Source organism: Lampetra fluviatilis, chromosome 16, assembly GCF_964198595.1.
Source record: "Lampetra fluviatilis chromosome 16, kcLamFluv1.1, whole genome shotgun sequence".
NCBI lineage: Eukaryota > Metazoa > Chordata > Hyperoartia > Petromyzontiformes > Petromyzontidae > Lampetra > Lampetra fluviatilis.
The window spans coordinates 10781591-10796766 of record NC_136290.1 but is presented as its reverse complement, the minus strand read 5'-3'; the positions used below and the strand labels follow the sequence as shown (position 1 = coordinate 10796766).

The 15176-nt window shown below is 46.3% G+C and overlaps 1 protein-coding gene across 1 annotated transcript in view; it reads left to right on the top strand.

Annotated features, from left to right (window-relative positions):
- The window catches only part of NELL1 (neural EGFL like 1), a 114110-nt gene that overhangs the window by 17891 nt on the left and 81043 nt on the right, over positions 1 to 15176 (top strand). Inside the window, exons 3-7 of the mRNA XM_078863702.1 lie at positions 720 to 870; positions 5445 to 5627; positions 8207 to 8303; positions 13491 to 13563; positions 14166 to 14248. Of these exons, the coding sequence (XP_078719828.1) occupies positions 720 to 870; positions 5445 to 5627; positions 8207 to 8303; positions 13491 to 13563; positions 14166 to 14248 (587 nt within the window). The remainder of the gene's footprint in view (positions 1 to 719; positions 871 to 5444; positions 5628 to 8206; positions 8304 to 13490; positions 13564 to 14165; positions 14249 to 15176) is intronic.

The following is a 15176-nucleotide window of genomic DNA, read 5'->3' as shown; positions in this document are numbered from 1 at the left end:
AGTTCACAAGAACTCACATTCATCGTGGCCAAGTAGCACATGCAATCTCCCACTGAAAGCGGAAATGACAAGAAATAGTCTTTAAATGAGAGACGCGCAATTGCTTGTCCACGTGCGAGAAGCATCGTGACAGGTGGAACGGTTTTCAGATGTAATGTCTCCTCTTGACATGAGCACAAAAAAACTGCGATACAAAAAAAAAGCTGATCGACGCTTGTTGCATTCAGTGTCCTCGAGGGGGTGCAGATGAGGTTCCACTGCGTTGGAGAAGAGCGTTGGCTTCAAGTGAAGCTTGAGACATAGAACTACGGTTCTATTATACATAGAAAATGTGAAGTGTATACAGTTCAGCTGGCGGGTTCTTTCTCAATCCACTGCTGGATAAGAGCCTCCAAAAGCCGGTGTCGGCCGTGGGGGTTTTGTGACCGTACTTCGCCGTGCTGGTGGTCATCTTGGGTCGGCGAACGGTGGTCCGAAGACCGGCTCGGATAGCACTCGCCGCTGACGGCGGTATCGATGTTGACTGTTCTTTCTTGCACACGTGGATTGTACTGACGCACAGAGCTGGTACCATTCACGCAAGCGGAGGCGGTGACATTCTAGGCGGATTCAAGAATAACCGTGACCATTTGCACTCCGTTTTGGCCGCGCGAACCCAGTTGCGGTCACGAATTTTCTTCCCGTAATTCTCGTTTTTTCATTTTTTCCCCCCATCTCAGACTCGGCCAGGAATCTGAAAGCGCCGGAACGCTTACGGAGGAAAGTTGTTCACCTCCTGCAAAACAGGACGGAGTTCACCGTGTTAGCAACCGTCAAGCAAAAGCCACTCACTTCTGGAGTGTTGCTGTCAATCCGCGAAGCGGAGAAAAGGTGAGAAAATATGCGTGCGATAAACCAAAATGTCACGACGTTTTTTTTGGACAATCGTTCGGTTTCGGAATACTTTGCCTTGCGGTGGGAAGTGTTGTCACTCGTTAGATTGTTACAGTGCAGGGCCTTGAAGAGCTTGTGGCAGCTTGGAGAGGCCTTCATCCAGCAGTGGATTGATCGTGGCTGATGATGATGACAATCGTGATTAATAAGCAGCAGCTAACCTGCTGTTTATGGAGTCAAACGTTTTACAGGGCAATCAATAATCACTCCCATCCTCCAAGCCAACGCATCTGGGCGCCACCGTGGCGAGATGTTAACTTCCTCGCTTGGTATACAGGAGGGTCGTGGGTTCGATCCCGACCTTGATGCCTGCTTTATATTTGGACCTTGCATGTCTCTCTCCCCATAGTCGCGTGGATCTCCGGGTCCTCTCGGCTTTTCCCTCCACATTTAGAGTCAGCGTGCCTTTCGAGTATTGTCTGATATAAATCTCCACATCAGCCACTTTGTTGGGCCATCATCTGTGGCCAGGTCACTTCTGAAAAAACAGCTAACAGCTCACTGGGTCTTACACTTGGTAACATAAAATTAGTTTTTAATTTATTTTATCTCTCACCACCACCACCACCTCCTCCACCCCACCCACCTCAGAGTGCCCCCTCTCTCTCTCTCTCTGGCTCAGCCGGCACGACGCTGTACGATGGCCACGTGGGTGCCACTGATCTCGTTTGTTGCTTTCTCGAGGGGCACGGAGGGAGAAAAAAAAGACGGCGGCACTCAGTAGGCAGCGCCAAGTATTCTCATTAATGTCACAGCTTTCGCCTTTGCCCATCGATCGTAATGATTGCCCTTTCTCAACAAATGAAAACCCACTTTCACAACAGCACCCACACTCGGGCACGCCGTGTTATCGCAATATTACGATTAATCGTTTAACAATATTGCTGCGTCGTAATTATCGCTTCCTGCCTATTATTAGAGGTACTTCATATCCTGACAAAATGTTGATGAAATTACAGATTACAATAATTACAGTTCAAAATAAATACCTGTTACCCATTGAAATTAGTAGTTTGTAAAATGTGTCATGGAGCAATAGACAGCATGGCAATTATACGATTTCATTGTCTTCGTTCACTTAATTGCGTAATTATTATTATTTAGTTCGACTGATGGCGTGTGTGTTGTAAGCATTATAGAATGTAACGATGCAATCATTAGGAGACTCAGGTTTACGTTGGGCGAACAGCTGTTTGAATAACTTTTACGCAGTTGCTATCCATGCTTCTTATTTTGCTTGACCTCACTGTAGCCTTTGACACAACTGATCACCCCACTCTCATTTATACCCTTTCTTCTCTTACCATCTCGGGCACCGCTCTTTCTTGGTCCAGTCCTATCTTTCCTTGCGCACTTAAGCTGTCTCACTCAACCACGTTACCTCTCTTTTTTTTACGATCAGTGGAAACAAGAAGATGCTCGGTGTAGTCGGCACTTTGCTTCGTTCATAATTTCGTAATTTTTTTTTAATTTAAACTTTGCTTTATGCAAACCCCCACTCCTCGCTCACTCTCTCGCTCACTCTCTCGGTCACTCTCTCGCTCTCTCTCTCGCTCACTCTCTCTCGTTCTGTACGCCGCCCTTCTCGCAGTCCGACGGCCTCCGACGGGTAGCTCATATCAGCATGCAGAGCTCCCTGTCATCTGCCACCGAGCACACGGCCTCCTCCATCGCCCACTGCTCCTTGAAGGCCGGCACGGCGTGGGTCAGCCGCGCATGGCGGAACTCCAGCCACACCCTGGCTCCGACCAGAGCGCAGAAGATGCCCAGGCTGCCCTCCCCCCCCCCCAACTCGTCAATGTCCGTGTCCCCCAAAGGTTCTGTCCTCGGCCCCCTTATGTTCTCTCTTTATATATCTCCACTTGAATCCCTCCACTCGTCATTCAATCTCCCGCATCATTTCTTTGCTGACGACACCCACATTGTTCGATCTTTCTCCTCCTTCACTGCTGATCTTTGCCCTGCACATCTTCTCTTGTGCGATCGCCACCCAGTCTTGGATGACCTAACACTTTCTCTCCATCAACCCTCGAAAACACAAATCCTCTTCTTCCCAGTTTCACATTCTCATTCTCCCTGTCCCACTATCTCCTTTACCCCATTATCTCTTCCTCCGGTAGCCTGTCTGCAACGTTGGTGTAATCATCGACTCATCACTTTCCCTATTTGACTACGTAACTGCCACTACCCATTCCTGCCGTTTTCACCTTCACAACATTCGCACAATCAGCCGTTTCATCACGATCACTGCCACCGCACTCCTCATTCACTCCCTCATCTTCACTCGACTAGACTCTTGCAATTCTCCCCTCGATCGGTCTACCATCCTACGCGTTCAAACCACTCCAACAAATTCAAAACGCCGCTGCCCGTATCGTCTTTAATCTTTCCTTCCATTCTCACACATTGCCCCCCTCCTCGTTCAGCTGCACTGGCTCCCCATTTATTGTCGTTGCCTCTTTAAATGTCTTACCTTTAGTTTATAAATCTCTCCTTCGCCTGGCTCCTCCGTATCTCTCTTCTCTCGTCCCACTTCACATCACTGCCCGTTGTCTGCATTCTAAATCTTTGCTGGCTCTTTCCGTTCCTTCTCCACTGTGTGCACGGTCTCGGTTTTGCTCATTCTCTCTCCTAGCCCCTCGTCACTGGAATAAACTGCCCTTGCATGACAAACAATCACCCTGTTCCGCTCCTCTCTTAAAACCCACGTATTATATTCTCTCTTGCCCATCCTTCCGTCTCACCTTGTTGTCCTCCCCACTCGTACTAACGCCTTCCCTGTCCTCAACTTACCACGGTCACCCATCATCAATCCACTCGTCTCATTTCCATCTTCTTTTATTACACGCATTGTCACCACCACCACCGCCTCATTTTACAAATATCCCCTCCACTCATCTGGCCTCATCTCGCCAACCATCTAGTACCATAGTCCACTGTGCAGCGCCCTGGTTAAGGCGCTATATAAATGCAAGATAGGATACCTGAAATGCAGCAAAACACAAACACAATACAAGAACAATTCACGATATAATTGCAAAATCTGGAGGACGCTCATCATAATAATCCTCGTACCGTGCAAATGTACATCGTATCCTAGCGTGAAGTCGATCTCCTTGCGGCAGCACAAGCGAAGCGCGCGAGTGAACCACAATCGACCTGTGAGATCGAGTCCAGCCCTCCTCCTCCACACCTGGGGGGCTGCACTATCAATGCCCCGTGCATCGCGTATGCCGCTCTGCAGTCTCGGCGTGGCTCTGCCGTGGGTCCCACCACAATTAATCAGGCGGCCCCGTAACGAGCGCTGCTGCTGCTTGCGCTGGAGGATGGGCGCGTTCTTTTGAAGTCGAGAAAGTTTTTACGCACCATCCCTCCAAATACGAAACCAATTTGAACATTTAACGCACGTCAGGAATTATGTTTGCCGCGGTCGGAATTATGGGGCTGCCACCCCCACGATTCGGTGACTTTCCACGCTTCAGTGTCGACGTTTTATTCGGCTGTTAATGTTACTTACTTAACGGGCAGGGCTTCCGCGGCGAATATTATCGTTAATAACTGTTACTGTTACCGCTTCGGTAGCACCACCGGTGTGCTGTTGGAGAGGAATCCACACAGATTGAACAATTGGGTTCGGACGTTTCGCTGGCCGTGACAATCAGCATCATCAGGCGCTTGCGAAAAATAATTGTGAAAATGGCTTCAGGTCCTGGGCAGAAATAAATTTGCCATGTTTGTTCATCACATGACAACTTTATCAATTGGCTCTGTCAGGTGGAGGAGGGTTTATGACACGCATATCACGAGTGCAATCTGACGCAAAAATCAATTATGAATCCATTATGGTGAATATAGCGGCATATAATGGTCATGGGAGGGTGGAGTGACGTTAAACCTATTGCATGTAACTTATACATATTGATTCTTACACACGTGACTTGATGCTTACATCATGAACTTAAGAATCAATTATCAATGACTCAATGCATCGTTCAAACACTAATGGTCAGGAAGATGTGCAGCTGTGCTCATTATCATCCTCTCCAGGGTCTTCGGACGAATAGTCTATAAAAATAGCAAATTATTTTTTTCAATGTATTAAATTTACTGTACATTTCTTGATCACAATGAGCAAGACACTATTTAATTTTCGGACAAAATAAACATTATATCGAGCTTGCTGTTTTTTTATTAGACGTGATATTTTTATTTCGTTCTTGAGAGAACAGGTCATTCAGACGCTGTCTTTCCGACAGACCTGTTCTTCACCTGAGGACGGCTGCTTGCGTTGTGGCCGAAACGTTGTGAGAATTGTATTATTTTATTATGCTTTATATGTATCATTTTACTATCTCCCTTCTACGTGACTTTACCGAAAGAACCAAGACGATGAATCCCTGCAGTCACGAAAGCTTTAAATCGAAAAATTTGCTGCTGATGTCAGACACGAATCTGCTGCCCGTTATTCACTGAATCTAGAACGCTCTCAACCTCCCTCCTCCCGCGTGCAGATACCTGGAGCTGGAGAGCAGCGGGCAGCGTGATGAGATCCGCGTGCACTACCGCGTGGGTGGGGACGGAGGCGCCCGCGCCACCACGGAGGCCTTCCCGTACCGCCTGGCCGACGGCCAGTGGCACCGCATGGCCCTCACCATCGGGCCCTCCCGCATCCTGCTTCACGTTGACTGCAACAGGCACGTCCGTGTCGTCCAGGCGCACCCACCGCCTGCTTGGGCTGCCACCCCCCCCCCCCTACCCACACACGCACAATGAGGTGCACGCAGAAGTGCGTGGGGCGAAAAAGCTCGATAGAGAAATGCTGAACACCCAGCCCGACGCAGGAAACGACACCCTGCGAAGACTCAGCGTGTTAAATTGACAGGGTCGGGTTAAGTTTGATGGGTGCGGGGGGGGGTCTGCTGGTGATGTTATAGATTTTGGGGTTCCTCTTGGCACCCTTGGATACCTGCGCTGCCCGTGGTGTCTTCGTTAACGCACCGGGACTCGCAATCCAGAGGTCACCGGTTCGATTCGTCCTTCGAGTGCGGCAGTTGAAGCAATGGGGCAGGTTTCTTGAAACCACGCGGCCACCATCCCCCTGGCAGTATTAATGAGCGCACCACAGTTTTAGCTGTCGGCAGGTTCAGTGTGCTGAGGTCAAGTCGGGGTACTTCCACCTCTTCCAAGACGTCTGGCCAACGTGGAAGAGTAGGCCAAGGAATGTCTCGCAGATAACTTTTTCCCCAGCAGTGACGTGAGTGAGTAATTGCAGTGCTGCTGCTTTATATCCATCCAGTCTCACCAGCTCCCCACATGCGATGCTGGATGCCTCGTCGTTAATTTTCCGTGGTTATTTCGGTTCTAGTATTTTTGCAAATGTGATATACGCCTCGTGAAGTTAAAACCAACACAACGTTTTAAATGTATGCACGTAACTGACAGTGAGAAAAATAATAACGCTGTGGTATTAATGAACAACTCTCCGATAGCATTTTCCATCATGTTACAATATTGCATTGCGAGAGTGTAACATGATGGTAAAGAAATTATGTTCACGTGGAGAGACAGATGAAAGACGGAGACATATCGTCTGCTTATCTATTGTTTGTTATATATATTCTCCACGACAGCGCTAATGATTCTTTTGTGCTATGTATGATATATTTGTGCGTCAAACTAGGACCCAGAGCTTAAAGAGATTATCCTTGCCTATGGCAGCTCGCCAGCATTGATTCAAGCAAGTCTGACTCTGATCCAAAATTTGAGTGTACCAAATCATTGCCACTGAAGCTATGCACTGCCAGAATGCTGTTTGGCTGATGGGTCGTGTAAGAAATACTTTTATATTCTAACCTGACGAGACTTAATGTCTGTATAACCCAGACGCATGCGTTGCTGATTATTCAGTTTTGTCCGTTGTCAACGGCAAGGTAAAATATCCCTGAGATGTGAATTCGGCCCTTGATTATTTTTTTTCCCAATTAATTTTAGTCGCACCTATTTAGCCCAGACCTTTGTTTATCATGTGTGATTGCCTTTAGACAGATTAATTATGACACACGCTTAACAAAGAGTACTATTCAGACGGCGTTACCATTTTTGCCACCGTGATGGCAGTTATTTACGTATCTTGGATTGAACCATTGCCATTGACGCCATTTACTAAGATAGATTGTTTTATTCCGTGAGTTTTAATTGTTCATTGTAGCCAGGTTTGTTTGCTTGTGTAAAATATATATTTAATTTATTTTTCGTTACAAGTACCCGATCCACAGTTTTTAATTGACGTATTCCCTGTTTGGAGCTGCACTCGTAGTTTTTGCAGTCAGTGCAATATTTTTTTTTCTTTTACCACGTGTGATGGCGGTTTTGTTGTTGTTCTGATTCATATTTCTTCTGTTGTCGTTTATTTGATTTATTTTGATTTTGTCATTTTGATGACCCAAGGTCACGGTTTAAAATTAGGCTATCCCCTGATCTCCAGAGTCCTCACCTCTTTAAACAAAATAAACTTGACACTTAAACTAGACTCTTTAATTGTGGGATTACTTGTCCTCCCAATGAGGGATGCCGCCTTGGCGTGATGGTCAGCACACTGAACTTGCAATCCAGAGGGCATCGGTTCAATATGATCTCCCGGCGCGGCAATTTAAAATCTAGGCAAGTTTTTTCAACACCCCCCTTCCCCCATCTCCCTTCACTCACTTCCCTTCCCCCCACTGCCTCTGTTCACTCGGCAATATGAATTTGATAAATGGGTGCAATCCAGTCAATTAGTTGATAGGCAGGTCGCGTACAATGGGGGGAAGGTGTGAGTACACCCACCTTCTCCAAGATGTTTGCCCAGCATGGAAGGCGAGGCCAAGTACTCTCGAAAGCAGTGGTTCTTGACGTTTTATTGCAGCCCTGCACCCCCTTGGTAATTATGAATCGTAAAAAAAAAATGTATGACGGGAATAAATACATTGGTTTGATGAAACAAAGTAGTTGTACTGACGTGCCCATGATTAATTTGCACTTTCGATGACTTAGCTTCTAAAATAATCTGGCCACGTCTCGCACCCCAAGAAAGGGCATCTCGTACCCCCCAGGGTCTGCGTGCACCCCAGATTAAGAACCACTGCTCTAAAGGGGCTCTAAAGGAGCTCTAAAGGTAGCTCGCTTGAGCTCCCTCTGATTGAGGCCCTTCCTCCAGCAGTGATGTGAGTAAGCAATCGCAGGCCGTACGCACCTTTGCCTCCTAATGAATTCTTCTTTAACCCCCTGCGCTCAGGATATACGAGCGCGTGGTTGGTCCGCCAGACATGAACCTGCCCGAATCGACGGGCCTGTGGCTGGGCCAGCGTCATTCCAAGCACGCCCTCTACAAGGTACGAGCAGATCGACACAAGCGTGACACATTTCCAAGTGCACGTTGCCCACCTACTTATGCAAAAGAGTAAGAACTCTAATTTGAACTTTGATTTAAAGCTTTCGTGACTGCAGGGATTCGTATTCTTGGTTCTTTCGGTAAAGTCACGTAGAAGGGAAATAATAAAATAAAATAAATATAAAACAATACAAATTCCCACGACGTTTCGACTGCAACACAAGCAATCATCATCAGGTGAGAAATTCACAGGCTGTGGATTTCACACCTGATGATGATTGCTTGTGTAGCACAGCCTGTGTATTTCACACCTGATGATGATTGCTTGTGTTGCAGTCGAAACGTCGTGAGAATTTTTATTGTTTTATATTAATATTATTTTATTATTTCCCTTCTACGTGACTTTACCGAAAGAACCAAGAGTAAGAACTCTAATTTGGCTCAATGATACTTCCCCTCAAGCACTATTTATTTTGTGACGTACAGTTCCATTTGCCACGTCTTGGCCTGGTTACACATTGGCCAATAAACTGACAAGGGTGTATTTGGCGATGTGAAACTAAAATAAAATAACGTTATGCTCTATTAGACCTTTGGGTCTTCTGGAACAATGTTTGCGAGGCCGCGTGCAGTGTGGTAAAGTGTGCGTACTCCCACCTCTTCCGAGATGTATGGCCAGCGTGGAAAAGTAGGCCAAAATAACCTGCTCGAGGGGGCTTCTCTCGAGCTCCCTTTAAGCGGTGGGTCTTCCGCCAGCAGTGTCGCGAGCAGGCGTTTGCAGCGATGCACCTTTACCTCTTCATAGGCGAGCACTACGACAACCTCTCGTTAATTTACACTCCCCGTGATGCCCACAAAATAACGCGCCACAACAACATGTACCCAAAAAATAACAAGAGATGAATAGCAAAAGGTTTAAGGGAGGGTAGAAACAAAAAGTAAACACAAACACCACTTTGAAATGTTCTCGGTGATGTTAAAAGCTGGACATTTAATGACGACCTCTTTCTCCGCGAGACAAAAGCCAGCCCTTGGCATCTCCTTGCCCCATCCCTGACGTGAGGCAATGTTTACCCCCCCCCCCCCGTTTCCCTGGCAATTTCCGATGCCACTTTGTTAGTGACTCCCCTTGACCCGAGCCTTGATCTCTCTACGCAGGGGTTGGTAGACATTCTTAACCGCCTAATGTCAGTGCATATACTGTAATACATTAATATTGGAACGATAAAAGGACTCCCAAGCGTGAAAGAGTCCTCCTTAGGCCTACCCAACGGTATATATTCCGTTGCCGAGAGAAGATTATTCACCACTCGGTTCAATTGACCTCCGAAAACCGTGTGAAGATTTAATCCAGCTTCATCGTCGACCAAGAAAAAAATAAAAGCACAGTTGTATTTGGTAAGTTTTTGTGGTTTCACGGCTATAACACTGGGCCTTGGAACCCAGAGTTCCCCGGTTAAATTCGATCTCCCGGCGTGACAGTTTAAACAACGGTGCCAAGTTTCTTAAATCACCTCCCCTGCCCCCTACCTCTGTCCACCCAGTGGTGTAAACGCGTGCACCACAATGAGTCAATTGGTAGATCGCGTGTAGTGGGGTTGAAGTGTGGGTCCTCTGACCTCTATCAATATGTCTGGCCAGCGTAAGATCCCAACCCTGACCCCTGTATATTTGGAGTTTTCACGCTCTCCCTGTTTCTCCGGGTCCTCCGTTTTTTCCCTGTCAATTTACAATCAAGGTGCGTTAAGAGTATGTGGCTGCTATAAATCTCCACGTGATAAGCTACTTCGCTGAGCTATCATTTGTGGCCAGGTCGCCTCTGAAAAAGAGCGATGTAGCTCAGTGGGCCTTACCTGGTAAAAATTTTTTTAAAATAGTTTCTAGTTATAAATTGACACAGAAAATGGAGGCTTCAATTCAGTAACGGATTGATAAAGGGGTTGTAAAACAATCAATCGTTATATTAATAAATTAACTCGGATGATGATCCCATTGTGTGAATTGTAAGATAGTGCCCTCCAGAGAGGCAGAACAAAACGCGAAATCGCCCTGGCTACATTCTGCTTCCGTCCGCGAGAGACGACGTGGGCCCCGTACCTGCAACGTGCCTTCTCGCGAGGGTCTCTGCGAGATAATAATTCTTCGTGTAATTTAACGCCGAACGCGTGGTGAATAATAGCTCTTGTATTCACATGCAAATTGCATTGCCCACACCGTAGCGGAATGCGCCGCGACTTAAAGGCCCCAGCGCAATCGTGTGACCCGGTTTTGGACTCGTGCGGTTAATTCATTATTCCCGACAAATTCGCGTTTTTTTTTTTATTTCGTACTGAAATGGCTCGTTCTACATGGCTGGAAGTGCCTTCGTATCATGGTGTGCATATCTGCAGCCATTTGAAACCGCTCTGACCGACATAAACTGTGTCACAGCTGAGAACACACGCACGATACGCGCGCTCGTGCACACTATGACATCCACTTTCTCAACCAATCTTATATTTTGTTCGCGATCGCGATGGTGTTTCTACAAAAAAAGCAACGCAATCTATTAGCGATGCAGAGACGCTCTTATTATTTTTTTTACCTATTTTCGAAAATAAGATTGTAGGACGGAGTTTAGAGGAGCATTGGCGCTAAAAAATTGCAACACCCCCCTCCACCCCCCTCCCCCCCGTCTCGAGCGAGGTGCGTGATGACTCAGTGTACAAATCTATTAATGGTTGATGGCTGTTTAGATACATCAATGTGGGCTAATTACCGTCGGCATGCATTGTAAAGTGTCTAATTTAGGTGTGAAATTCGAAGCGTGCAAGTAATTTACATTCTAATTAATTTATTTCAAGTGTCGCTTCATTCCATTACCGGAGGATCATAATTTTAGCTCCGTCGGAACAAACCGTACCTTCTAAAAATTTCTCAATTAGTGGCGGGGTAACTTGTTATTTCCCAAGCAATGAATTAATAAGGGAGTAATAGAGAACGAAAAGGGCATTCTCCGCTAGGAAGCAGTGTGCCATTTTTGTGTGCGGGGGTCAACCTGCACTAGAGACGTCTTCCAGGGCTGCTAACAAACCGGAGGCCTGGAGGTGCATTGATCATTGTCAAAGGCGAAAGCGACCAGCTCGCTCTGATAAACCTCCCCGTGGCGAGGCAGAGAAGGATCGTGCCTGGACGCGCTGTTTTAATCTCCGGCTGGTGCTAGATCACAGTCGGTGCTTTAAAAGCGCGGACTTTGGCGGGTCTGAGTGCATTATAAAATTGTTCGCTGTGTTTGGCGTGCGTGTGTTATGGGGTAGCGGTGGCGTCATGGTTAGCGCACCACGCTACGAACACCGCCCGCCCGAGTTGGATTCCCGGCCGCAGTTAACATCGGTGATCGTTATATATGGGCCGGTCCTAGATAAACTCGGTCTTAAATTAGTTTCTGATGCGGCATGCGAATATCAATACTCGGGTGACAAAGAAAGCTAGGGATGGTGCTGGCTGTTACACCCTCTAATACGCTTTGCCGTGCCGGCCTGCATAGGTGCAAACTAACAGCAATTGCCCCAACAGCCTGTGCAGGTTTGGAAGGGTTTGTGCATTGTGCTGTGAACCCTGTGGTCTATTTTCAATTCTCAACCGCAGCTAACATCGCTTGGCAAATGGTATCTGGACCGTCGTGGGCCTCTGTTCGTTACCTGATGCAAAGTGTCAATGAGTATCTGCTGATGGTGTGTTGCTGACCACGTCACCACCCTGTCATATGTCGTCCCAGCCTCAATGGGTGCTCACCAACAGCAGCTGCGTTTGGCTGCACAGTGCAATAGAGTACGCTTTGGATGCATGTGGCGTCCAAATGCAACCACATCTCAAGATGCGGGTGGGGGTGGGGGTGACCACTGTTGAATTTTCTGCGTGCTTGTGAATTTTGAAGGCGCGTGTGCTTCGCCGCCTTTGCCTGCTACAACATTTTAATTAAGTGTTAAACTGATTTTTTGTTTGTTTGTTTATATTGCGGTGAGATTTATCGGCGGCGGCACTTCGAAGAGTGTTTGTAAATTTGAGTACAACATCACTGTGAGCAGAAGGAATGAGAAAAGCTGTCTGATGCGAGCGCTCTCTTGCACGTAAGATATTTCAAAAGACTTTCCGCCGCATTAGATTTAAGAACCGCAGATGACACGGAGTGAACCTTATGGATATTGATCGTGTACATAGCGCTCCCCCTCCCGCCCTTCTCGATGCCTGAGAGTTGTTTCAATAGATTACCGGCATTGCTTTTGTAAAACAAAGAAAAGACAGCAGAAACTCCTTTGATTATCTTCATTTTTTCTTCGCTGGAGGACAAATTCGCACAAAATACACAGAGATTAAATAAATCAAGTTGTGATTCTAGATTTGAAGCTTTCGTGACTGCAAGGATTCACACTCTTAGGTTTTTTCGGTAAAGTCACGTAGGTAAAAAATAATAAAATAAAATAATAATAAATGAAAATAAATCAATTAAATCACGACGTTTCGGAGGCAACACAAGCCTCCGTCTTCAGGTGGGACCGTCACAGCTAAATTTACTGTATCAAGTGTAAATTTCAAGCTTTCGTGACTGCAAGGATTTTAGCTGTGACGGTCCCACCTGAAGACGGAGACTTGTGTTGCCTCCGAAACGTCGTGATTTTATTGATTTATTTTCATTTATTATTATTTTATTTTATTATTTTTTTACCTACGTGACTTCACCGAAAAAACCTAAGAGTGTGAGTAATCAAGTTGTGTGCGGATGCGAGGTGGATCATCACAGTGCAGGATCGCGAGCGACGGTGTTGGCTTGAAGAGGCCTTAGTTTGGGAGAGGATTGATCATCGCTCGATGGTGATGATACAAAGACGCGCTATGGAGTGAAAGAAATACGTTTGCCAAAAGAACGACTAATTGGTTCGTTTCTTGTCAATTAGAATTTTACTTATTGCAGCGAGATAGAGAACATCGACTCGTACGAGTTAATTGAGAACGCTTACCAGGCAATTGCTTTCTTGAGTCTGTTATTGTTCCAAGTAAGAAGAATATGAAACAAATACAGCTCAATGCAGCTGATGGCAAACGTGACAAATTACTCTTGTGCGAGAGTAAGACTCATTAAATACAGTTAATATATCTTGGAATAAAGTTAAACTTTGCATGAACATGCTTTGTGTTTTTTTTTGTGCAGGGCATATTGCAAGACGTTAGGATCATCATCACGCCCAACGGATACGTCTCACAGTGTCCAGATCTCAATCACAGTAAGTCCTTACCCTCGTCTTTGTGACTAACTAAAGTGCTGATTGTGATAAGTGCTGAGTCGTAAGTTGTCACATGTCCGATGCGGATACTTGATGCACAAAAGGAAATGCATCCCTTTCCCATTCCGATGACGTTTGTCTACATCATCAGTTTTTCTTCTGATTCTGGTCCACAATAACAGTCTCATATATGCTGATAATAAAACCTTGGTGATCTCGTCAAGGAAAGTAAACCATCATACAAACTCCGCTCATCCTTACAGTGGCTTTTGGTTCGCCATAGAACAAAGATGGTCAACGCATCGAGCGCTTTCAGACGCGCTTCTGCGTCCGTCTGGAACGCTCTTCCTATTAGGAAGCCACTTGACCTATGCGCTTTATTATCTAGATTGAAAACTCATTTCTTTAGAACTGCTTTTAGCGTTTAATTTGTTGTCCTTCCCCCTCATCGCCGATTAACACGGTTGACTATGTACCCTGGAAAATATCTCAACATAGATACATACATATGGCTACACACAGGCGGTCGCTTTGTAAGTGGCATCTCAGTGATATGTACACAGCCACAGTAACTGCCCTTTCTCCTCTGCTGCGCACGTTAGCGTGTCCTTCCTGCAGCGACTTCCACACTCTGGTGCAGAACATCATGGACCTCCAGGAGTTGCTGGCCAAGATGACGGATCAGGTATGGCACCTATCTGAGCCGTGGTAGAGCATTGTCGGATGCTGCCGTGCTGTGATGGGTAGCAACATTGAACTTGCGATCCAGAACATATGTATGTTGAACTTTATCGATTTAAAGCTTTCGTGACTGCAGGGATTCATCTTCTTGGTTCTTTCGGTAAAGTCACATAGAAGGGAAGTAATACAATAATAAAAATAAAACATAATAAAATAAGTCTCACGACGTTTTGGTCACAACGCAAGCAGCCGTACTTGGTGAAGACCAGGTCTGTCGAGGCGACAGCGTCACTAACCGTGCTGGGGATGGGATGGATGGGTCCTAATGCAGACGAAACTGGTCCACAGTGGTGTCTTTGTCTCACCGCTTCCCGTTGGGATGGTGGACTGACTCTAGTGATGAGTCCTAATGAGGATGAAAGTCCGATGAGGATGAAAAAAGTCGGCAGTTGAAGCAATGGTGCGAGTTTATTACATTTCCTCCCCGCCTCTGTCAAACGCAATCGTAAAATGTGTGCGACCACAGTTAGTCATCGGTAGGTCGGGCACGGTGGGGTAAAGTGTGGGTACACTGACCCCTTCCAAGATGCTTGGCCACTGTGGAAGAGCAATCTAAACACCCTCAAAGCCCATCCGTCAGCAGTGACATGAGCAAGGAATTGCAGGGCTGCACCTTTACCTTAAAATGTAACTTGCGAAGGAGGAGAACAATGGATGTGCATATTTTTAAGGCGTTTGCAAAAAAAATGTTTTGTGCAGCTGCACGCAGCGTGCATTGAAATAACTCACCACTATCATCATTCACTGTGCCCCGCAACGGAAGAATGTTTCTTCTCCACAGCAGAGCGATGTGAGCCAGGTTGACTGATGGTTATAGAATGCACTCCATAATACGGTGCCTTGAAAACGCTGGTAAGTTAGTATAATGCATG